A 26,725-nucleotide genomic window follows, 5' to 3' on the forward strand; every position below is an offset into this window, starting at 1 on the left:
ATGCTGAAGGCGTTCCATGCGCACCCAGTGGCAAGTGGGGCGAATTCAAATCACCGTGATGTTCTTGGCCTGAAGGTCAAATAGCAAGAATACTTGCCTACTCATAGTTTTTGTGTTGGGTGAAAGGAAAAAAACTTGTTTTTACTGAAACATCGATTTGCTTCCATTATATAACAGGCTGCTGATCTGCACTTGACGGTACATTGGCGACTTTTGGCGACTCATCTTCAGATGTCGACAGAGTAAATACATTAACCTATCGAAAGCTAGAAAGTAATATGATCATTCATTGGAAGATGGAACTGTTTGTTAAATGCCATATTTTAATGTAATATCACGGCAGCGAGATTGTTTTCCGAATTCAAAAAATTTTCCTTTTCCTTTCCAGAATCATTCTATATCCAAAGATATCCATGTAATTTTATGTTAATGCAGTTTTATATTAATCTTCCAAATTTTTAACGATTTTAAAATTAAGATTACATAATACAGGGATATGTAATTTCCGTATTTACAAAACAGAGACGAATAAATTAAACTAAAAAATGGTGAAAAATTAGTATTCAAAGGTAATTTAATTTGGGTGACGCTCATCTTCCAGCGACTCGCTGGACCGATCGTGTCTTCTTCTGAGTTTCTGGCCTCCTCTTACAGGATTGCTACTCGCGCGCCTCCAGCTTCATTCGTCTCAATTATCCAGTTCAGTCGTGTCACAAACTAAGGAATGTCACGTGCTTGTTTCGTTTTTTTTTTTTTTTTTTTTTTTTTTTTTTTCTAAATAGATAGTTTTTTACCTTAGTGATATTAATTTATTATAAAATGGGCCATCATAAAATAAAATAATAATTGACGAAAAAATAAAGAAGAAAATCTGAAAGGTTTCAGATTTTAAATCACGTCCAAAGGGGCGTTTTTTTTTTTTTTTTTTTAACGTTTTGTGTGTTACCTTTAGTTATTTAATATCATGTTCTTCGCACTTAAACCTTAAAATTCAGTTCAAGCAATATCGCAAAATAATTTTAAAACGAGCCTGTCTTTAGAATTTCCGATACACAGTCTCACGCGCTGGAGATAAAAATGTTTTTTCTGTACAACGTTGCCATTGCTCGCTTTGAAATCCTTGAGCTTGTTAATAAAAAATTCGTTAAAGTTTTACAAAATACGAAATCGATAATAAAATAAATTTCAAATTTGGCCTATTCGCAGTAGAAGTACGTCTTTCAAAATTGGATGGCTGTAGATACCGTTGTTTTATCACATTGCGAGAAACATGCATACATTTATGCAGATTCTTCATTATTTAATTTCTTCAAATGTAATACAGGACGGTAATATTTGGTGGCAACAGTCTGAAATGTGAAACGGACATTCAGAGTAGTTTGACGCAAAATCACAAAACGTAAATAATAGTCCGTCAGGGACAAAGCCCCGTTGGACTAATAATTGCTCACCTACCATTACGTGTAAATATTGTAATGTTCTTGCATAATATCAGGAAAATGATATTCCAAAGAAGCATGCGATTGATGTTAATCATGTAAAGAAGAAAAATGTAGGCACTCTAAGCCCACGCGGAATTAAGCTGCAGACTATAATTGTCGGAAGTTTTCAAGAGCAGAAACGTGCTAAATTACAGAATAAAGAATGTTTTGAGGAAACTGTCAAAATGTGTTCGAAAATTAAAATTCCGCTGCATAAATTTAATCAGCCAGCTGTTCGTAATTACTTAGATTGCTTGAACCAGGCACGCATTTTCTTTCTTTTGGAAATATGTACTTTGAACCATGAATACATACCACTTTGCATATATTCCGAGGAAGAAGCGGTAAAAAAACTACTAAAAGATCAGTCAGTAGCTATAGATGCAAATAAAACACGTAATTAATTTTTTTCTTTATATTATTGTAGCAGTTTATTTTAGTAAAGGATCGGAGATTTTGTATTTCATAATTTAATTTTGCTATTGCGAAATTTGAATTTTTTATTTCGAAAAATACGTATCCTACTTAGGCAATAATTTTATCGCAAAGGGGAAAAAAAAATCCAAAATTCGCTAAGCAAGCACGAAGATTTCGTGAAACTTTTTATGACGTGGAATTTACACTTATAATTTTGCGAAGATTCCTCACTCGAGGATTTACATTAGAAGGGGGTCTATACTAGAAACGAAGCAAGAACATATGTGACTGCTGTGTAACTAAATAAAAGTCATAGTAAACATTTTTAACTGAAATTTCATTTATAAACAAGTCAAATTCTGGGAGTGTATTGAACACCGTTATCCTACACCAAAATCACCATTTAACTGGATTTTTTTTTTTTTTTTTCCCCTCTTTTCCCGTTAGGGATATACACAGAAATTTAAGAAGCATGTTTTTAAAAAGGATAATTCTGCATTGACAAGCAACGGGAGCAACTTAAAAAAATACTCTTTACATTTTAAACATTAATTAAACTGCCTCGAAATCGATCTAATAATGTGTAATCACCCTCTGTAACACGACGTTTTTATAAGATTTGGAAGTCTGCAGTTAACAGAAAGGAATTTTCATGCTTTCTGCATGTATACAGTTTCTCCTTTAATATTTCTCGGTTGTTTTATTATGCTTTTGTAAAATTAGAAATGGTATCTTGGTAAATATTAAAATTATTTAAATGCGAAAAATATTGTAGTAATTACGATAAAAACTAGAACATATTGGAAACTCGCGGATTTGTTAATATTCGCGAAATCTTTGAACGTATTCTATATAATTACAACCCTACTTAACAATTCTTGCATGAACTGAAATTACTTAACTTTCCAATTTTGTATTAAAAAATAAAGCTTATTCGAATATAGAGTAGTTTTATAGTATCTGTTGAAAGTCACAGTGGCCTAAAGCAGGGCTTCTTAAACTTTTTTCAGTCGCGATCCCTTTTTATCATTGAGATTTTTTTCGAAACTCCTGGACCCCATAATATTTACAAAAATTTTGTGGGACCCCATAAACATTGCGCAAATCCGACACACGCGTAAGTGAAACAGTCAATTTTTTCACTTGTCGTGGATGACGAATGATTATTATTTTACGAATCATATGAATGTAAAGAATGTCCATCATGGTTAAGTCCTTAACTCCAAAAATATTTAGAAGTTTCACAAAATTTACATTTTGAGAATAGACATAAAAAAATGAAAGTAAGCAAGAGAAACTTGTAATTGCTGCTCTTCGATCATATTTACATTAAGTATCGCTCTGGGGAGTTTTAAATTGCGATTATCATAATTGTTAATACTTTCATTACTAATTATAGAAATTTTTTTAAGAAATTTCTTCTGAACAGTATTTAAATTTTCATTTATTTTAGTGTAACGAATATACCAATTTGCACTGCATATTTGTCAGAAAACAATATTTTGCGCAGTCTATAATTGCTTTCGATTAGTGCGGCTTGAGTACGCCCATGTAGTGCAGGCATAATATAACATGGGACGCAACATGGCTGTATAAAAGTGTAGTTTGTTGTTTGCGGAGAGAACACTGTTTTGAGCAATTAAGAATATAGCTTTATATATCTGAAGTACTTGAAACTTCTTAATAATAGATGTAATTTGTGGGGTCCATGTGAGAGTATTAGTGAAGGGTCCGCCAGCGGGCTGGCTGCATGGGCGTTTTCGTGGTTTTCCCCATGTGTAACGTGTATATGAGCCAGTTTCCCTCAGAAAGTGCTCCACGAAGGCATCCCCCCTTTTGGCAAATAGCCGTAGTGTGGATTGCCATAATAAACTAAATAAAATCAAATATTAGTAAGGATCAGCCCGAGATAAGCGGCTTGCCTTGGAGAGAATATTCCCATAACGCAGTAAATTTCAGTTTTATTTTTGTTCTCCTTGTGAATAGGATTGTCACAAATTTTTCAATACTTTTTTTTTTTTTTTTTTTTTTTTTTTTTTGTATATGCCATCTCATTAGCCAGGCCTCAAGCGCGTAAATGTGATTTTATTAAATGCCATTTGACTGGCCTTAGAAATGCATTTTGTGCATAGATTGCAAGCTTTATAATCGGCGGTGGTATAACGGTTATTTTTTAGAATATGCGATTACATGTAGCCATACATTTTTTTAAATAATAGTAATTTAATTTTTTAATTTGGGGAGCCTTCAAAGCGTCATGTTATTCTCGAGAAACCTTTTTTTTTTTTTCGCATAAAAACGAGAACGCTAGCTTTAAATGTCCCTGAAATTAAACTTAGTCTACAGACTGGCATAATTGGACTCTGATAATAGATGGTGTCGTCAGAGGTCGGAATAGTGAATGTATAACATACCGGAGTGTTGCAGTCTGGAATACAGACTATTGTGTATTAATATTTCATTATTATCTAAATTCCTCAGGGCGGGCGGATCACCAACATCTGCAGCTTGAATGTTGCTTTTCCTGAAAATGAATGAAATTCGAAGTTTGTCTTGTGATGTGATTAGCTGCTTCTACTGAAGGATTTTTCTGTCAGAGCATCCTGTAAATTTGCCCTGAACTTAACCAATTCAGGCAGGTGGCCATCTCGTGCTGATTAAACAGATATTTAAATACTTTTAAAAGTCGGAAATAGAAAAAGAGCTGAAAATTAACTTCTAGAATGTAGAAAACGTCACTTCACAAGTTCTCCAAAAAAAGAAAGCGTAATTATTTTTCCAAGGTTTTAAACCATCCAAAGATGTTTGACTGTTACTGTTAATTTGACTGAAATTCTGTTGTATAATAATGAAATTAAAATCCAAATCTTAGCTGATCTACTATAAAAAATAACTTTTCTATGCTAAAATATTTGGAAAGTAGTATTTGATTTTCACAATATCCATATAAAATGATTAATAAATAGTCGATAAGACAGATTAATCATTCTACGTTATCATATGAAGTGATGCAATTTGCTAATTCGAATGGCTTAGCCGGGAAACGCTGGCAATTTGACGCTTAATTTTTAAGAATTGAACGTTAACTTCGTGGAGCTTTCGTTAATTGCGATCATGAAATACAAAATACATTTTAAATAAATTATGTTGCAATTAAATCTAATTAATTAATTTTAAAATTTAAAAAAGTTCTGGCTTTTTGCAAAGGTGTTGATTTCAATCAAGTATTTTATTACGCGCAAAATTTAGCCTGTTTTGGAGAAATTCTGGTTCTGCGCCTCTGCTATATATATGCATAATAAATAAAAGAAATAACGAAAAAATAATCAAGACACGTCGGAGAAGGAATTTTATTCCTTTGCTTTCATGCATGGAGGTAAGAAACATGCACGATCTCCTACCTTCATGCTTTCATGGTATTTTTTAGGTGCTGCCATCTAGTGGTAGGTATAGAAATTAATCCTTTAGTTGCGGTTCCCTCCGTCTTTTTTCTTTCTTGCATCTTTTAAGTTCTTAATCGTATTCATCTAAATCTAACAATATATTATAGCTTGATCCTTAAAAAATATTTTCATCTCCACTCCTGTAAGAAATTTCTGCTCCGTATTATTTAAGAAAATTCTCAATGAGGTAAGCTTAAACAGCTTATTCTTATTATTATTAATAAAATCTGTGGTAGCAAAATATTCATACTGGTATTATAATTAAGTTGCATAATATAAAATATTTTATTATATTTTATACAAAATTATTACAAAATTAAGAGTAAGTGAAACTCATATGATAAAATTTAAATTCGTTTTAAAAAAAAAAAAAAGTTAAATTCGTTTTAAAAAATTCGTTTCACTGGGAACGTTTTCAGTTTCATTTTATCACAAAACTTTTTTTGAGTTCAATAATATGTGCAGTTTTAAGCTAAAATTTGTATGTATAAACTATGTATTTAGAATGTTTATGATTTTACATACTATAAATAAATGAGAACATTAAAAACGAGTGTATGGTTTATTTACTTAAAAGGCTTAACGTTAAAGATTTCTGTTCAGTTTTCTGGATTTAAAAAAATGATATTAATAATAAAAATAATATGCTATGTCATGTTGTGCGCCTATGTTAATCTAAATATTATAAATGGAAAATTTTGTAAATCAGTTAGTCCTAACGTGCTTTGCCTCATTTAAATCAATCGAGCAACCAAAATAGTTTCACATATCCTTATTCCAATTTACATCTATAAACATTTTATTATGTGGAAGATTTCGTAGTTTATTTTTAAAAAAATCACTTTTGATATCCTTTTATATTTTTATTGTAGTTTAATATTTGTTTATGTGCTTAAACGCTTCAAAATGGGATGGGGTGGATGTTTGGTTCGGTTTATTTGATTATGGCAAAACATGCGAGGCCGTCTGTCTAAGGGAAGGGCTGTTTTCGTGGAGAATTTTCTGGGGGACCTTGGCTCGTAGTCACGTTACGCAAAGGAAAACCCATGAAAATAGTCAAACACCCAGCCCGTGCGTCTGGAATTGAACTCTATCAAACTACCAGTGTTCAGCCACCGCTCGGCCAGTGGTGTGCCGGTGGGGGTTAGAAGAACAGTGATTAAATTTCATCATCAGTGTACAAAATGTTTTTTTTTTTTTTTTTCTATTATAATTTGTTCCATTCGTTTTTGACATTTTTCTGAGAACCTACTTGTGTATCAATTTTAAATAATGAACATTCACTGTTATGAAGTTTTGCTTCGAACGTTACATTCCGTTGAAGTTTACCTCGATACGGTTTCCAAAATACTTGTCACATATTTTTTTTTTTTTTAGTTGAAACTACAGTTTTTAATTGTAGTTTATTTACAATTTTATATATATCAGTTGACAGGGCGAATCCCATAACGAGCATTAATGTTTTTATTTATCTGTTGTCTTCACTGCTGCAATAAATTCCTGTGGTAATAATGAAGTGTGCATCCTTTTGCTAATGAAGGCAATCGTGGGATTAGTAAACTTTGTCTCCAAATTAGTTGGGATGAGAAGTTCGACAAGGAACGGAGCTCTGTTTTAGAGACTCTGATCTGAAGCCTTTCCGGTTTCACCCGTTTTCGGGGAAGTTGAGAAGGAAATCGGTGAAATTCGTTTCCTTCTCAATTTTCCAAAATACTTATCGAAGAAAGTAACTAATAACAGTTTGTGTTTATCTTTCCCCCAAAACCGAGGCCCCCACAATACGGATGTCGATAAGCACAGTAAATGACACCCAGAAAGGATCGAGTAAGGTTGGAAAGATCAGCATTTCGCTTCGATAATTCGATGGCCTCGACTTTAATTCCGAGCAAGTGTATGGCTAATTTATTAAGCTTCCTGGTACACAAACTTCGATCGCATTAATTTTTCTGTCTTTCTGGTTAAAACTCAATATCAACTACTCGAAGGTTCTGAAATATTATTAGGCAAGCATAATATTCTTCAGAAAAACTGTTTTGACATACTTTCTTTTCTATTACAGTTTAGCCAACAAAAATGTCCTGTATCTTCCTGTTAGCACCTTTTGCCATACGGGTACTGAGTGATGCAATGCATGTAGAGCATGCTATATAGTGCTAAGTGCAAAATTCTAAGCGCTGTTCTTACTGATTGCTTAATAGCGTTTTTATTGTAAAATCAAAAACTCCTAACTCGGCAGTTGTTAGTAATCGCAGAGAAAAAATTTGCAGTTTGCTGTACAATACTTTAGCAACATAATCTTGCATATTTATTTATTATTTATTTATTTTTAGTGTAAAGGGGTTTTGTTCTTGAAGGACTATTGTTTCCGTTTTGCGATTTTGCGTTGGTTCACTATAGATGTCCGTATCACTTTTCAAACTGTTGCCACCAAATGTTAAGAGTCCTGCATTATATTTGAGGAAATTAAATAATGAAAAATCTGCATAAATGTATGTATATTTCTTGCGCTGTGATAAAACAACGGTACATAGAGCCGTTGAATGACGTAATCCTACTGCGAATATGGGCATGTGGAAGCCGAAATTTGGAATTTGTTTCATTATCGATTTCCTATTTTGTAAAACTCCTATTTTGTAACTTTCCTATTTTGTAAAACGAATTTTTGATTAACAAACTTAAGGATTTCAAAGCGAGCAATGGCAACGTTGTACAGAAAAAACATTTTTATATCCAGCGCGTGAGACTCTGTATCGGAAATTCGAAAGATATGCTCATTTTAAAATTAATTTGCGATATTGCTGTTGAACTGAATTTTATAGTTTGAGTACGTAGAACGTGATATTTGATAAATAAAGGTAACACACAAATTGTTAAAAAAGCGCCTCTTTGGACGTAATTTAAAATCTGAAACCATACAATTTTTATTTATTTATTTATTTTCGTGAATGGGCATTGATAATCTTGATATCATTCCAGGTACCAGCTGGCCTGTTGCCTCCTTTCTTCTCGTCAATGCAGCCCTCGGAGCTGGCGTCCTTAACTACCCATATGCTTATGACAAAGCAGGGGGTGTCTTCTTCGCTGCTGTTTTGCAAATAGTAAGTACACGTTCTTTTCCGTACTTTTCTTTGCGTAATTTTAATACCGCACATTGTTGCATACTCATGGATTCATACTTCATATCCTGATAGAACAGTTCAGTGGTATGCAAAACTTAACCTTTACTGAAGCTGCAAAGCTATTACATATTCAAAAACTCTCTGGGGAGGAAAAGGTACTGCAGAGCCGCTAAAGATAACATAAAAAAATTCGTTTTGAAGCAGATTCCATAATTTTAATATCAAAATATGCGCTGTATATGACGAAAAAAATTACGGCAGACAAAAATGCTTGAAAACGCACATTGGAAATAATTAGTATCGAACAGCAATTACAGTCATATTTTCTTTCCCTGAGCCAGGATTAAATTAAGCATTGTCTTCGCTAAAACACATCTTCAGCATCCGTATCTCGTTTGAATAAGGATGCTGAAATTTCGGTTAATAGAACATTAACAGAATTTCGACGCAAATATTTGAGGATCGTGTCTGAAACTTTTCTGTAATATTTTCATGTAACTTACCACGAGCATTCTAGTAAAACATTTCTAGCAGGAAAAAACCATGTCTGTATTGGAAGTCTTAAAACTCTGCGTGCGTACTTTTAGGATAGGTAAAGATCATCCATATATGAATCGCATTCACACAGGCAACCGTGGCGAGTTCCCCCCCCCTCCGCCCAGTGACAAGACACAGAAAGAAAAGACTTTAATTTCTAAAACAGAAGTGCCGGAGCCATATAGAATACCTTCAGGAAAAGTTATAAAAAATAAATAAATTTAAGTAAAAGATAAATGAAAAATAAGTGAAGTTAATAATAAATAGGTAAATAAATTAAAATGTCGGAGCTCGGAAGTAAATAAACGAAATAATAAATAAAGGAAACTAAAATATAAGAAGATAAATAAAAACTAAATTAAATTAATGATAATATAGTTAAAGAAAAAAATATGGGAGCTCGTCTTAATTAGAACTCCGTTGGAATTATAATTTTACTCAAAAACAGAAAGTGCCGAAACCGGTTTCTTGTTGAATTGAATCTCTGACGCACTTAGAGAAATAAGGGTTCGCATTTTCCTTGTTTTCTAAAAATAAAAATAGGATTATTAAGAATTTAGGGACTCTGCGAAGTTTTGAGTCTTATGTCTGGGTACCAATTATTTCCTGGCCTATCAGTAATTACGCTGTGGCCTTTCAGCAAACAGCAGATTATCAGGATGAACACACTTCATAAATTTTGAGTTTTTAAATGTGTTTATCATCAAGTCGAGCATTTCCTGCCTTCCAAATAGCAATGAAACTAACATGAGAAAATTTAGATTTATGAATTTGAGCGAAAAACTTCCTTTTGAGAGCAGTAAAAGGTGATCTATAATACACCTATATCTGTTTTAGTTGCAATACAAAATCTGGTGATCTACATTTGTTTTAATTACAATACAAAATTCCTTAATTAAGATATATATTCTTTTCTTAATATTCACTTTAATAGAATAGTAAATTTTAAATGACTGTGTTGAATTGCGTTTACTTTCTAATTTCATCAATATGGAATAAAATGAAAGTGGTCACGAAAAAAAACATGTTGCAAATAACAACAGCAAATGAAGAGGTAAATCTAACCAATAATGTCAGATTTTTAAATATGTATATGAGCAAGAGCGGAAGCTGTTCTAAAATGAATTTATATGAGATTGAAATTCCGGAAAAAATATTAAGACCCCTTAAGCTAAAATAATTATCTGTTTATATGCTTTAACAAGTTTTCAATTGAATATAAAAGCTAATTTATATATTAAAAAGATCGTTTACAAGAAAGTGTACCTATTCTAAATTTGAAATATGCAAAACAAATTTTTACCTTGTATTGCGGTTTGCGGTGAAGTTTCGAAAACATGTTGAAGAAAATAATTGAGATTTTTGTGAAGAATGGCATCTATTAAGGATGGTAGAAGCACTGACAAAAGATTTTTAAGATTTTTTTTAAAGTATTTTCGAAGTGAAAATGCTGTAGAATGAATATTTCTTAATTTGACAGTATTATTTAAAGCTGTTTAGTGCCTTTCTCCTCTATTAGCAACAGCTGGAAGAATATTTTCAGCAACGGCAATCACTAAGACACTCTTAAAGTATTGTTACGAAATGTCAAGGCGCGGTGGCCTTCCCGCAAAGCAGATTTATGGTTGCCATAAAATGGCAAGGGAAAGCAGGGTTGTCACATTTAGCGAGAAATCGCCCATTTGGCGATAAAATTAATGATATACCATGGACGGTTGGAGAACCTTCTGGAACGAATTCTTACCGGTTTAGCCCAGAATGTTCTCGAACACAAGCCGAAAGCTATGTAAACCCTGCTGGTTCGCAGTCAGTTAGTTGTTACGTTAATTTATTCCTTCACGTTCGTGCGGGGTTCGTAGATTTGGAGTGAATAACGACGACACTTGGTGAAGTATCGAAAGACACTTTATTTACCAATATCAATCAGGACAGCTCCAAAACACTTTTATAGTCGGCGAAGATCTACTATAAACACGCTGGAACAATCAGTGACACAGCCTTCACACTGTCAGGCAATAACGGTGGAGACAGCTTCACTGCAGAGCACCAGAGTACAGCTTCCGACTCTGCTTGGTCGTTCTCGGAACTCCACGTACTTCCGAGACTTTCCACCTACAACTCGCAATGCACAAGAGTGTAGCTCTCGACTCAGCACAGTCTAAGATGAAACTCGACGATGCACTAATACGCGATACACTAAAAGACTCTCTCCATGCATTCGAAGACGAACTCGGCGCTACACTTCGAAACACTCGCTCAATGACTATCAGCTTGCTAGACGAGGCACACACACTCTCGATGAGAGACACATTAACTGACAGCGGACCAGCAGGGTTTATATAGCTTTCGGCTTGTGTTCGAGAACATTCTAGGCTAAACCGGTAAGAATTCGTTTCTGAAGGTTCTCCAACCGTCCATGGTATATCGCCAATTTTGTCGTCAAATGTCGCCAAATGGGCGATTTCTCGCCAAATGCGGCAACCTGCCTTCTTTTTGCCATTTTATAGCAACCCTAAAACTACTTTGCGGAGAAGCCATCTCACCGCGCCTTGACATTTCGTAACAGTATTTTCGTTTAGAAAAAAGGAAAAGTTAAAACATTCGTTAGAAACTGATTTAATATGTCCTAGGATTTAATTAATTTATAAAACTGTGCTAAAATAGGGAAGTAAAGTTTTTTTTTTTTCCTTTGGTGTGTGTATATAATAGTAGCATATTAAATAAAGGAAGTTTTTATATGTAAATTTATTACTTATACTTTTTTATAAGATTTCTTTATGCTAATTAACCAGCTATTTTATGTTTTGAATCACGTCTCCCTTCTCTTTTCCCGCTGGCATGCAAATTGGTTCGCGAGTATTTATAGCGAGGTTTTTAGATTGTGAGACAAAGCGTGTTCTGGCTCTCGAGGCCACGTTACTAGGTTGCTAGATAAGACAAGATCTGCACTCCTTGACCTTGCATTATAATTGCCGAAAGTTGATATCCATGCCGGAGCCAATTTCTCACTGACTGATCTGTGTAGCCTTTGGCTACTAGTTTATTTGAAATTAAATTTTGCATATGAACTTACTGTTTCTCTTAAGTTATCTCGCCACAAGTGGTTGACTGAGTTGTAAGCACAAAGCGTTATTTCTGTTTTTCTTAGTTTTAAATAACAGGTCTTAGCCTTCTAAAATTTCAGTTGTTACTTTATACTTGGGGTTAATTCGCTTCATGCCACCAAGCGTTTGGTGTCTATTGAATGATTGCACCAGACATTACATCTAATTCTTTTCTTGCAGGAGTTAAGTGCAAATTTTTTTGTTTTAACATATCTGCTCTCTTATTAAATGTTAGGCATGAATTCTTTTAAGTAAGGAATGAAAGAAACATTCTTCAGACGGAATGGATGCATCTGATATGTGTCCTATAATAAATTGCTGTAAGATATGCTAATCGTTTAAAGCTCTGTAGATGGCATTTCGTGAGGTATCGGCGTGACGCATTACCCCTATTTGGAGTCAGTTCGCTTCGACAATTATAGAATAAATAAATGAATATAATTTACACAGGAAAAGAATGTTATTTCGTCTTTCATTGCAACAAAATGTGTGTGAGACCAAGACTCTCTTCCAAGGTCTCCAGCTTGCAGGATAGCCTTGCTCAAGTGCAGCTGATTCTGCTGCGTGTGGTTTTTCGTTCCCTTGACACACAGTTCACTTGCACTTAATGTAGCGTTTCTGTTCTTCCGTATGTAATATTTCGTTATTTGAATATTCTCATTCAAGTCACCAGGTGCTAAACTTTTGTCTCATTCGTGGTTCGAAGTTGACTGGAGAAAAACAGAAGCAGATCAGAAGAAATGGGGGAAAGTTAGTACTTAAAAAACTCTTACAACTTCGTGTTACAGTTCCATTTATAATACCAGGAATACCAGGAAATGGTCTACAGTTCAATTAAATGTTGTATACTTCTTCATTCTTGCTATGATTTTAAGCGATGCAAGCGGAAAGCTGTGTACATAGATACAAAAAGTGCCGATTATACAAATAGCAGTTAATTATATTTTAGTTGCATTACGTTTTTACTCATAATGATACATGTAATTCTAATGTCAAGCTTTATTAACTATAATTCCATGGCCTTATAATCAAACTACGATATTTAATTAGTCTTCAGGCTGCTGATGATCATTCCATCTTTAATGAGGCAGTAAATAAGCATTGTTCAAAAAATTTAAATATATAACCACAAACTAAGTGATGGATTATTACTATCCCAAATAAGCTATAAACGGCGAATCTTTTTTAAATTGTTGATTTCCACCCAATACTATTTCCCTGTTTTATCTTTAAAGAAATTAAATAATGAAGATTTGCATATAATGTACTAGAACGCCCGGCGGTCATACGAAATGACCGCTGTTCCAGATATTATAAATTGTACTTAAAATGATTTGTACAAAGGTGTCTGCTAATTTAAACTGAATTACCCAGGGCAGGCGGCGAGGACGGCCCCTTGCTTACTGCCCCACGGGGCTTCCCCCTTCTACTTGCTTAATTGCTTAAAGTAGAGTGCAATGAAGGAAACCACTGGCGGTACATTTCTTAAGAGCCACCGCTAACTCAATAAATAAAGGTGATTTAAATAATAAAATGTTAATTCACATGTCAAAGATCTCTTTGTACACAACATTTCTTGCGTAGATCTTTCCATCATTTTTAAGCTCGCCTTGCAGAGGACCATCCATTATTTTTAATTTTACGTCCGTTCCTTCACGAACTTTTGAACAGGCAACATAAAGCTGACCGTGTCCAAATGCAGGCTCAGGTAAAAAAATGCCAACACTCTTTGATAAGGTAAAAAAATGCCAGTTCTCTTTGATATTGACATAATTTTCCAACTAACTATGCGTAATTTCTTTATATCTCATCTTCTAAATTGTAGAGACGTTAGGTATTTTTTGGAAGCAGGAAAGATGAAAAATTAGCAAAGCCTTCACCAGGAATTGAACCGCGGACCTCTGGAATACCGGCCCAGTGTGCAGACCACCACACCACGAAGGCACGCCAAAAAGGTGGGAGAAGTACATTATATACTCCCCCTTTTAAAGGGCGAATGGGTTTTTAGGGGACCCCATCGCCAAATCCTGGGTGGGGAGAAATTATCCTCCACCACCCTTTTAGTTCGGGCGCCACTGTAGACATTAGGATTTTTTTGAGAAGCAAAAGAGATTGAAAATTTAGCAACGTCTTCGTCGGGGATCGAACCGCAGACCTCTCAATTACGCGCTTAGTGTGCAAACCACTACACCACGAAGACTCGCTAAGAAGGTGGGAGAAATACCTTATATACTGCCCCTTTTAAAGGGCGACTGGTGTTTTTAGGGAACCCAATCGCCAAATCCCGGGAGTGGAGAATCATCATCCAACACTCTTTTAGTTCGAGTGCCACTGTAGAAACAGTATGTACTTTTTTTGGAAACAGGTAAGATGGAAAATTACCAACGCCTTCGCCGGGAATCGAACCGCGGACCTCTGGAATACGCACCCAGCGTACAGACCACAACACCACGGAGGCGTGACAAGAACGTGGGAGAAATACCTTATAATATAACTCTATATATTAAAAGCAACCTTTATTAAGTATACAAAAAGGCGAACAGAATTACTAAACTAAATAAATTGAATACGAGTATAATACGTCAAGATATAATTCAGTTATGTAAAGAAAATAATGTCCCGATGGCGAAACATGCCGACGGCGAAATGGCCACCGTGAAATGGCGACGGCGAAAATTTCTAGACCCGAATTAAAATTATTGAATGTGAAGAAGAAATAAACTATAAATGACGTTCGCAGATGTATTTTCTCATGTACAACTTCTGAAAACGATCTTAATGAAACGGTTTGAAGGTGGTTTAAAAGTGATATCTCGAGAGTGAAATCATTAAAACGACGACACAGAAGTTATATAAATATCATTTCTATTCCAAAGTAATATTTTGCAAAAAATGAATTTTTAAAAATCCTATCAAAATATATTTTATATGATAGAAAAATAACTTATATTTTTTAACCCCTTAATCCTCGTTTTATTTCGAGAAAACGGTCCATAATAATTATTTATTCTTAATTTGAAAGTAACTAAAATTTTAATATTCTTTACGTTTTATTGCGAGACTTCGAAATATTGACAAGTTTATGAAAATAGTTTTAGTCGGAGCCAAAGCAGTGTACATGTTCCAATATATATCAGTAGAACAATTTTAAAATCACTAAATAAGCATGAGCGCTAAGGAGTTAACTTTACTGAGATCTTCATACTGATGAAAGAGTATGTAACTTTTTTTTTTTTTTTTTTTTTCATTGTATAACTATAGGTTTATTTTAGTGACCTTTAGTGAAATATTCTCGATTTGAGAAATTTTATTGCTGACTTGGAGCAATTTGTAAAACCGGTTTAGAATGTGCTTATCCTAAATGCAAGAATCTGTATAATTTGGCTTTTCTCTTTTAAATCAGACAAAGAAAAAGAAAAAAAGTGTTTACTCTACATCCAAATGTGAGCGAACTGAGTTTCAGTCGCGCAATGCGTCCTTTAAGATAATTGTAGTAATTTCTGTTTTTGATGCAGAGACTCGTGGTCTTTTTCGAAAAGCTGCCGACAGTTTTTCATTACCCAACACCTCATTCTCTTAACCCCTTAACTGCCGCGGGCGTATATATACGCCTTGATCAGCCGATGCGTTAACTGCCCCAGATGCGCAACCGATGCGTTAACTTTGCGAATAATTTTAGGTGTAGCAGCGCAAAGCAAATGATAGCACTTTGGAAGGACGTATATATACGCCTGGGCAGTTAACGCATCGGCTGAGCAAGGCGTATATATACGCCCGCGGCAGTTAAGGGGTTAAATTAAGCCATGCTCTTAAAGTATAAAATGTCAAAATTTTGTCTTCTGGCTTTAATTTTGGGATCCGATCCGATCCGAACAAGTATGGCTGGAGCAGCGCGCGAGGCGCGCTGTTTCCAGCTCATGAGGAGAGCCAGTAGGCACATGACGGTAGGAAGTCTGACGTGGTAGGAGTTAACCCCTTAACTGCCGCGGGCGTATATATACGCCTTGCTCAGCCGATGCGTTAACTGCCCTAGGCGTATATATACGTCCTTCCAAAGTGCTATCATTTGCTTTGCGCTGCTACACCTAAAATTATTCGCAAAGTTAACGCATCGGCTGCGCATCTGGGGCAGTTAACGCATCGGCTGAGCAAGGCGTATATATACGCCCGCGGCAGTTAAGGGGTTAAATCTTGGCTGCTTGCTGTTTAATATATGTAAGTATACGGCACCCTCTTTTCCCGATACCGAAGACATGATTATTGAGTTTAATATCATCGAATCTATCAGGGGCCATATATACTCTTAGGGGAAGGGGAGGAAAAAAAAAAAAAAAAAACCGACGCACCAAAAAGGAGTTATCCGAATGGAACGAAAATCGGTAGAAGTTATGTACATGTACAGAAAAATAAATGATTACAGTTTGAAAAAATTGGATGATTTATTGAAGTGATAGAGCTTTACAAAGTGAAAAGTCAGTAACGTGTTTATCCGCCTCTGGCCCTTATGCAAGCAGTTATTCGGCTTGGCATCGATTGATAGAGGTTGCGGATGTCCTCTTGAGGGATATCGTGCCAAATTCTGTCGAACTGGCGAGTTAGATCGTCAACATCGCGAGCTGTTTGGAGGGCCATGCCCATAATGCTCCAAACGTGCTCAATAGGAGAGAGATCCGATGACCTTGCTCGCCAAGGTCCTACTTGATTCCACTAATACGCCTCTACTCGGAAGCCTTATGGTAGCTTTTGAACCTAGAATGAAATAATCGAGAGAACGAAACTCTATAAAGCAAAGAGAACATTTATTAAACTTAAAATAACATAATGTAAAACTAAAGAAATAAAAGGAGGTGGTCAGCAGTTCCGCGCGACCCATAGTAAAGCCAGTATTAGACTTTTCTGGGATAGTAGCAACATAGCCATAACAGCGTGGCTGTTGGCAATACCAGACAACAGCTTGGAATCAGCAAGCAGCATGGTTATTTGTAATATCACCAAGCAGCTGCAGAGAGAAATAAAGGCTCCTCCCAAATGGCACTCCAACCGTCAGATGCAATTTCATGCTACACTCCACTAACGGGCTTTAAGGAGTTTTTACGAGTCCCGTATTTGCTTATTTTTTCGGGAGTAGGGTTCCTAAAATTCTAAAATATTCCGATTACTTGAGCTTAGTCCAAATAGTCTGATTAACTGGCTATTTGGTAACTGATTCACAAATTTCGCATAATAGTAAGTGAAAAGTTCCAGAAAACTTTTCAGTTGATGGACATTTTCGGGGCGTCTCTAGTCCAACTGCCAACGCTTTTGCTGTACGTGTATACGAACCTTGGGCAAAAATGACATGTCCGAGTTAAGTAACTTCCTGTCTGAACAATTTACATTTGACTGGACTTTAAATTAGCTTCCTGACTTTTGGATATTTATCTCTAGATCTGGCGACATAGCACTATCTCGCCAAATTGGCGAAATATCCATTTACCTCAATGTTTAAATGGACTCGACCTGTAACCTTATTTTTCCATCTAAACACCTACATTATACAAGAGTTAATACAATTTTAAATATAATTTCTGTAAAATTATTTACACAAATGCAAAATTCCTAAGAATATATGTTCATACATGTTCTTTAATACAGCTGATTATTTAATTTTATTTTTTATGTGTATGATTTTTTTCTCTTTGCGCAATTTTTTAAAAATTAATTACAGGACGTACAAAAATTTTTATGCTTTTATCACTCAATGGTATGAAAAATTATTAAAAGGTGAGAGTTACTCATTTTAATTTTCAGTAGTGTTTCTCATTTTTTAAAAATTTGCAGCTCTGGTAGTAAATTATATGCACAGTATATATTTGTTTTTGCAATTGTTATCATAGGTATAGTCTTTTAGTTGCAGAAATGTTTTAAAAGGGGCAAATATTCATGTTTTGCATTTTTAAATTTTAAAATTCAATTTTATAAGAAGTATATAAATCCAATTTTTATATAGTCACCTGGCCTCTATAACTATATTTAAGGTAATTGAATACACATTATAAAAAATAAAACATACAAAGTCTTGACTTCCAAATTTTTGTCAAATTCTGAGATATTTAATGTCTATTTCGACTTTTGTTGAGATGTTGATGAAAAACAAATTAGATTAATTCGAGATTGATTTTGCCCCCTTTAATGCCATTCTATGATATTCTTTTATTTATAATTATATTTTATGTAATTTGCTAAAAGAGTTTAAGGCAAGTAATTTAAAAATTTTTAAATGAAAATTAAGACTATTAAAACTACATTATTAATAGTTTCGTGGAGTTTTATTCCTTTAGAATCACCTATATCATACTATTTATTCAAAAAATTAATTAAATACAAATATTTTCACTTTTATATATGCCAACTATGCTGTGTGCTATACTGAAGCCTGCCACTGTTTCCTAAGGACATAAATTCTCAAAGGTTCTGTGAATATAATCTCTTTCTGGGAAAACTTTACATTGCTTAGTGCTTTTCCCAGCAATCTGCATAGTAATTTTCATTCATTTAAACTATTACTATCAGAAACCTTTTCCTATATTGATATTGAATTTCTAGTTATGTACAAATGCAAACATTTGATGCCTCGATTTATGTATGTGTGGGGTCAATTTAAACATTGAGGTAACATAAGTAAAAAGTTTAAAATTAATTCTGTCAATTTTTGTTGTATGAGTGTCAAACTTCTTTTTTTTTATATAATGAGAATAAACTTCTCAATTATAGGGTCTGGGTAACCAGATAAAAATTGATATTTTGCAACTTATATAAAACTGATTTTTTTATTATTTAAAAATGCCAGCACATAGATATTTACATCATTTAAAACATTTTTGTAATTTGAAATAACTAATGGTTACAAAAATAAAAGGCCACATAAGACCTATGTGACCATAGTGCATTTTAAAAATTATTCAAAAGAAAAATTATTTTATTAATGTGTCAGCTATTTTCATTATGATATTTCAGTAATATAAGTGTAAATATCTGAATTTTGGTACAGTCAAAAGTCGTTAATCCGGACTCGTCGGGACTTCGGCGATTCCGGATTATCGATTTTTCCGGATTATAGATCATCAGTTTAAATCTGGTAAGATGGCATGCAGAAATTATAAAATTAAAAATATGAAACCGTAATTTATGAAATAAATAACAATTATGATCTAAAGGGTATCAAAAGTTACAAAAAAAAGCTTAATATTTATTTGTTTACTTTATTAAACATTTCTTTCAATGTAAGTTGTTTAAGTTGCTTTGTTTTATGTGCTAATACTTTCTCTTTAATTCTATATAAACAGACATAATTTCTTGTTCAGTTACAAAGTTCCACTGTTCAAGTCCTGTAATTGCTGTGCCGAGAATACCGACTAACTCGTCAATCGAAAGTTTTTCGTTTTCACTAACCTCTCTATCACTTTCTTCATGCCTTTATCCATTTTTTGCAGCAATTCCACTTTTTGTTTTGATGGACATCGAAACATACTTTCGCTTTGTAGATCCTTTGGGAGCTCCAGCATCGGAAATTCTATTTGACATAATCGAAATCTTACTTTTATAAAATTGCTCTAACAGTCTGCAAAAAATAATAAGCCGGATCCAATTCGAAGATTAAGGAACAGCGCAATCTGCAACATTAACTGAAATAGATAATTAGCTAATTCTAGCTTATACCGTCCGTTACACATTAAACGCCCATGCGTAAACATATTATGCGCTTGCGCTCACGCATATTCGCAGCCGTAAAGGTCTTATGCGCATGCGTAAATACCTATGCGCTTGCGTCAACGCGACGCATGCGCAGAATGTTTGTAGCTTTGAGGTCCGGATTATGGGTGTCTGAATTAACGACTTTTGACTGTATCAAATTTTTCTTTTGGTTGGTTTTTCCATATGTAATATAGATATCAGCTAATTTCCCTTAAGAATTCCTTCTGAAAATCATCTATTCCCAAAAGCAGGTAGCTGTGGTATGCTTAGCAGTATTCATTAATCAAATAAAAACAATTTTATTCTTGTTACAAGTGTTCTTTTCTTGAAAAATATTTTTAAATCGCTAGCATTTTTCAAAAGTCTTATAATTGCAATAGTGATTTTTATAATGCTTTGTATATTTTTAAAATGAGGTTGAAATAAACTGTATAATTCTGATCAAAAGATCTAAATGAAAAATATTCATAAAAATTCGCATATAATATTTATAAAAATTTAGTATTTTATACAGCATGATTTATATAGTTTTTTCCACTTCTTTCAGCTCATGATGGCTATTTTAATAGGCACAATGCTGGTTCTGGTCTATTGTGCTGATTTAAATAATGACAGTACATACCATGATGTATTACTCTCCTTGTGTGGCAGAAGGGCTCAACAGTTTGCTGCGCTTTCTATTTTACTCACATGTTATGGAATTTGCATTACATTTTTAATAATTATTGGCGATCAGTATGATAGATGTAAGTAATAAGAATTATTTTTTTCCCTTGAGCTATAATTATGAGAACACTGCTTTCCAAATATCCTTAGTAATGTTAATTTAATTAAACATTTAAATTAATGGATTGTTGGAGATCAGTATGATTGTGTAAGAATGACGTGATAAAATATACTATAAGGATTATGTAGGACGAATTTATTTTATTAAATTTTAATGATGATACTGTTTTATCATGTAAATCTGCATTATCAAATTTATAAAATAAGCCATATTCAACTTTTATTTGGCTGTTATTCATGAAATTTGACTGCAGATTATACACTTGTCATATAGCAAATGAGTAACATCAGTAAAAATTATGTTTAATTTTTTTTTTTTTTTTTTTTTCCTGCAATTCTAGTAGTATATTATGTAACATTCATCATTCTGAAATTTACCACTGAGGGCAATTTTAGAATACTTTTTAATAATTAACTATTATTTTTATGACCTATTTCATGTGTTATTCATGTTAGCATATAGATTTGATTGCTATTAAATCAAAGGTACAACGGCAGTATAATACCTGGTGATTCTTCTTGAATAAAAATTTGTTGTAGTCATAATATAAATAGCTTATCTAGATTTTGTTGTTTAATATCTTTACAAAAAAATTGCAGCGTATATATATATATATATATTTTTTTAAGATATTGCTGAAATGAATTACGTGATTTCTGAAGTTTTTTTTTTTTTTTTTTTTTTTTTTTTTTTTACAGTATTCCTTTCACTGTTTGAAAAAGGATTCTGTGAGTGGTGGTTTTTGGATCGGCGATTCACTATAACAATCACGGCTATTTTCTTCATTTTACCAATGTGTTATTTTCAAAGATTAGATTTTCTAAGATATGCAAGGTAAAATTTCATGTCATTTACTTCTCTCTTTCCTATAACATAGATGTTTTAAGTGAAAATATGGATGCTTTTAACAAATTCCAGTTCACATTTAAATCTCATTTAAACCTCAGAGAATGTTCAGATTTACTCACTAAATCAAGTTGAAAATTGATAAGCAAGGAATCTGATTAACCGATGAGCATCTGTAATCCAGGTAAAGATAATTTGTAGCAATCTCTCTTCAAGGCTACAAAGTTTATCAGAATTGAAACACCATTGAGTGTCAAGCTGTAGCAAGAAATAAAGGAGTTTATAATAATTTACATGTAAACATATGTATTCTTATTAACGAGTCAAAGAAATATTTAATAAGAGAAAAAGAGGAGGTTGTTATAGTTTATTCCCAACTTTTTGTCCTGTTCTGTAAATTTTCTCTGAAAACTTGGGATGTTTTCCTAATTCGTTTGTTTAAAGTAAATTATCTCATGATTGATTAAAGAATTATTTGCAAGAAATATCAATCTGAGAATTTCATATTTAACTGTCAGTATCTTTGAATTACCATGTATATCCAACAAAAATGTCTTACAGCTACCAAACTTTAAATTTCAGGTGGAAGCTACATATAATTTTTATCTGTTTCCCTTTATGTTATTATTATTGTTTATGTATGTTTTAATAAATATTAAGTAAGCAAAATTTAAAATTTTAAAATATATTTTGTTAATAAAATTTCTCATGTTAAATTTTTTTTTTTTTTTGGACCTATTAGCTGTTTTTAGATCATACATTCGGCTTACGTATGATAAGAGTTTGAGACCCTTATTCTAGATTGTATATTTATTTATTCAATCCTATATTAATCTTCTTACTCTTCATTTAGTAATCCCCTTCCTCAACCAGTTGACAGTAAAGTACTCAGTTTAGTAATTTGTTTGACTGTTATTTGATTGAAATTTGTCTTAAATCATGTATTTAAAATTTAGCCCATTGTAAGTAAGAGTGAAAGACTGATCTATACAGATATTGTTCCAATTTCTTTTATACAGATATTGTTCTGAATTTTATACAGATATTGTTCTGAACATTTCCCAAAAAGTTCTGTTTTTGTTTATACTTCATGCTGTAGAATCCATCTTAAAATTATGTAATATTTACAGTTAGGCAAACTTATTATGTAGCTGGTAATGTCTAAGGTGGAAAAAGCTTACATTGCTTCTTTGAACTAACTCTTGCCTACTATAATTGGCTCAATTTTAATTGCAAATGTGACTGTTCCACAATTTATATAAAATTTACGTTGAGTGAAATTCTATATGTGTTAAATTTTACAAGAATTTATATCTTCTTAAATATGTGGTCAAGTAAATAATAAAAATTAAATTTCCTAGTATTTATTTTATTTATTTATCTTTAAGATTTCACCCTTCATTTGCCTTCTAGCATTCTTGGCTATTTCTGCTACCACTGAGAGCTTTTAGTGAGTGTTGTGCTTAATATCTTTCTCTCTCCTAAGGGAATTTATGATCAGATCAAATTTGTTTTTAATTGCAATTATTTCTGTGATGATGTTTTTGTTTTCAAACATATTGGTAGCATCACTGTGAACTTATGTATACAGTTTTGTATGTTCTACATATAAGCTTTTGAAAACAGACCGTTTAATGTTTTACTTTTAATGTAGGATTCTGGAGAAGCCACATGGAGTTAACACATTTCTTGTTAATCTGGCTGTAAAATCTTCAATTTTTTTTTTTTTTTTTTTTTTTTTTTCATTTACTGGAAAATATTAAATGTATTGAACATGAGATTATAGGCATGGAGACACATGCTTGAAAGCAGTATCCGCTTAAATATCTAGACCAATCATTCTTAACCCATTTTACTCCTTTCATCATAGCTAGAACAACTTTCTCCCCCTTCCTTTCTGAAACTTAAAAACTACATATAAACATTTATTTATATTATTTTTACTGTACTTTGAAAATTAAACAACAAAATACAGAAGATGTTGATAAATACCAAAACTGGAATAAAATTAGTTTTTATATTCATAAACTAAAAGTAAATACTTAATAGATAAATAAAGGGTTAACTGCATTCTCCCTTCTGAAACTAAGAAATTCCTCCCAAGGGGGAATTCCCCTCCCCAGTTGAGAACCCCTGATTTTTAACAGACAGTATGAATGTCTTGTGGTTAGTGGAATGAACAAGTCCACTTTCACTGCAAAATATTAAATGGTAGTAATCAAAGAACATTAATGCTTATAGGAGTCGTAAAATTATTATTCACTTATGGTTGTCATCAGCAGTTAAGGACATATGAGCAGGGCTTAATTTCTAAAATTAGAAGTACCAGAGCCTTATGGAAAACTTTCAGGAAGGAGGAACAAGTGTGAACAAATAAATAAAATGACTATTAAAATTATTAATTTAAAAATTAAATGGTTAATTTTTATCAAATTAATTAAAAATTATTTAATTAATATCTACTATATCTACTATTGTTTAATATGAATTAACTAACATTTACTAATTATTGATAAATTATTATTTAATTAAAAATTAATTATTAGTTATTAAAATAATTAAAGATTAGAGTAATTAAATACTTAAAATTCAGTAAAATGTAAAGGCATAAATTAAAATTAAATAAGCGATTTTTAATAGAATTTTGTGGCTAAAAATAAAATTTTCAAGATAAAATTTCTTCTGAAATTGTTGTTCAGTTACAAAAAAAAGTGCCGGAGCTTTCTTATTTAGGGCTCCAGTGTGCTCTGGTTAGAATTATGATTTATCCCCAAAAATAAGAAGTACCAGAGCTGGACTCCGGCACAATTTAAGCTCTGCATATGAGTGCACAGCAGATATGAAGACTCATAATAACTGGAGCATGTTTAGTTTTTATATTACAAAATGGAGGGGGAGAAACAAATGGAAAAGTTATGCTGTCCATTTCAAAGTGCAAGCTGCTTAAGAATTTATAAAATTCATATTCATCTGCAGAAATTTGTGTTAAATGAGATCTGTGGAACTTTAGTACAAGAATTAGGAAACAGTCATATCTTGAGCACATTGTTAAGGGAAAATGCTGAGCAATTTATCTTTCTATTTTTTTTTATATATAATGCAAATATATGCATAATTTTTATTTAATATTAGTATTTCACATTTTTATTATATGTTAAAAATTTATGTTTTGGTTTTATGTAGAAATTTCAAACTGTTTTATTATTTTATTTGTATTAAATAATTTTATTCTTTTATAGTACACTTGGGATATTTGCAATGCTGTATCCTGTCTTTCTTACAGTTTATGAATATTACAAAATGGATGCGAATCCTGGTAAAATAAAAGTATTGTAAGTATATATTTTTTTTTTTTTTTCATTTTAAGGCAGTTCATTTATGATGTGTTTTATTAATATAATTAATAAAACAATTTTTTAAAGTTAAAATATAGAAATGATTGTCTTGTTAAATATTTAGCTATTACTCTACATATATATGAATCTAGTTTACTTATTAGATTTTACACAGCTCCTCTTTTGATTAAAAACTGTCCATTTTTCTTCCTCAATTTTGGAAAGTTTATCTACATAGCCATACGCATTTATTGCATTTGTGTGTCCCAGTCAGCTCCTGAAGTGCTGGTTTTCCCTTAATTTACACATATTGGTTGGGTGTTATTTAATTACGGATACAATATCATATGATCAAAAGTGTGGATTTTTATATACATATAAAGATTCGATTTTTTTATCACTTGAACAGCTTTATTAAGATGAAAATTGCTCCACAGTGTTGAAAAATGAGTTTTTCTTCAATTAAAAAATATGAACTTCACATATAGTAGAGCTAGTCGACACATGGAACTGACTTTCTTTAGCCTTTTAAGAGTTGCTAGCTATTGATCAAGTTTCTGCACTACTAAAGAATACAAAACTTCTTGGCGAAAACTTGATGCATGTTGTTAGACAATTTAGTAGCTTTGGGCTATGTTTTTCTTTTCTACAAGGAGCATGCTTTTATGATAATTTTAATATGGATACTTTTTTAAGAAGTTAACTGAATGTATGAATATTGTGAAAATTTCAACAGTTCTCTAATTTGCAACCAATGATAGGTACAGTACAAAGTCTTTAATCCGGATTCGTCGGGACTTCGGCGATTCCGGATTAGGTTTTTTTTCTGGATTATAGATCATCAATTTAAATCTAGTAAGATGGCATGCAGAAATAATGTAATTAAAAATATGAAACCGTAATTTATGAAATAAAGAGCAATTATGATCTAAAGGGTAATAAAATTTTTAAAAAAAACTTATTATTTATTTGTTTACTTTATTAAACATTTCTTTCAATGTAAGTTGCTTCGTTTTATGCGCTAATGCTTTCTCTTTAATTCTATAAACAGACATAATTTCTTGTTCAGTTACAAAGTTCCGCTGTTCAAGTGCTGTAATTGCTGTGCCGAGAATACCGACTAACTTGTCAATCGAAATTTTTTCGTTTTCACTAACCTCTCTGTCACTTTCTTCATGCCTTTATCCATTTTTTGCAGCAATTCCACTTTTTGTTTAATGGACATCGAAACATGCTTTCGCTTTGTAGATCCTTTGGCAGCTCCAGAATAGGAAACTCTTTTTGACATAATCGAAAGTTCAAGCTTACTTTTTATAAAATTGCTCTAACAATCTGCAAAAAATAAGCCGGATCCAATTAGAAGATTAAGGAACAACGCAATTTGCAACATTAACTGAAATAGCTAATTAGATAATTTTAGCCTAGCTTATACTGTCCGTTATACATTAAACGCACATGCGTAATAAACTGAACACTTAAAAGCAGTTTTTATTCATCTAAAATAAACTAATGTTAAAAAATATCAAATTTTTAAGAAAACTTTTATAAATATTGTACAAATTAAGTCAAATACTTAATATCTCTACTAAATCTTACTATCTTAAATTTGTCACATTCAGAGCAGAAATTAAAATGAAAGAATATAACAGCTTTAATATACTGCAGGAATAAAAAGAGGGTAGGAAGGTTATAAGTAATGAAAACTAGAAAAATGCAGAAACAGAATTAATACAAAATAAAATTAAGTATGTAGGACAATTAAAAAGTAAATTTAAATGAAATATTTAATTGAAAATTGTAATGTTAAAACCTGCCTTTAAACTGATATAATATGAATTTTTTTTTTTTAAATTTTATTTTTATATGTAGAAATAAGTTATCTGATTTTATGTTCATAGAGTTCTTGAGAAATATATTTTTGT

General features: G+C 32.4%; 1 protein-coding gene across 1 annotated transcript in view; it reads left to right on the plus strand.

The window, feature by feature from the left end:
• Window positions 1-26,725, plus strand: part of LOC118180872 (sodium-coupled neutral amino acid transporter 7-like) — a 124,113-nt gene that overhangs the window by 83,779 nt on the left and 13,609 nt on the right. The window contains exons 2-5 of the mRNA XM_085822179.1: window positions 8,318-8,439; window positions 20,383-20,581; window positions 21,321-21,456; window positions 24,708-24,800. Coding sequence (XP_085678305.1) covers window positions 8,318-8,439; window positions 20,383-20,581; window positions 21,321-21,456; window positions 24,708-24,800 — 550 coding nt within the window. The remainder of the gene's footprint in view (window positions 1-8,317; window positions 8,440-20,382; window positions 20,582-21,320; window positions 21,457-24,707; window positions 24,801-26,725) is intronic.

Source organism: Stegodyphus dumicola, chromosome 8 (assembly GCF_044657685.1).
Source record: "Stegodyphus dumicola isolate Sdum_Otavi_A_Nest chromosome 8, ASM4465768v1".
In the NCBI taxonomy this organism is placed as follows: domain Eukaryota; kingdom Metazoa; phylum Arthropoda; class Arachnida; order Araneae; family Eresidae; genus Stegodyphus; species Stegodyphus dumicola.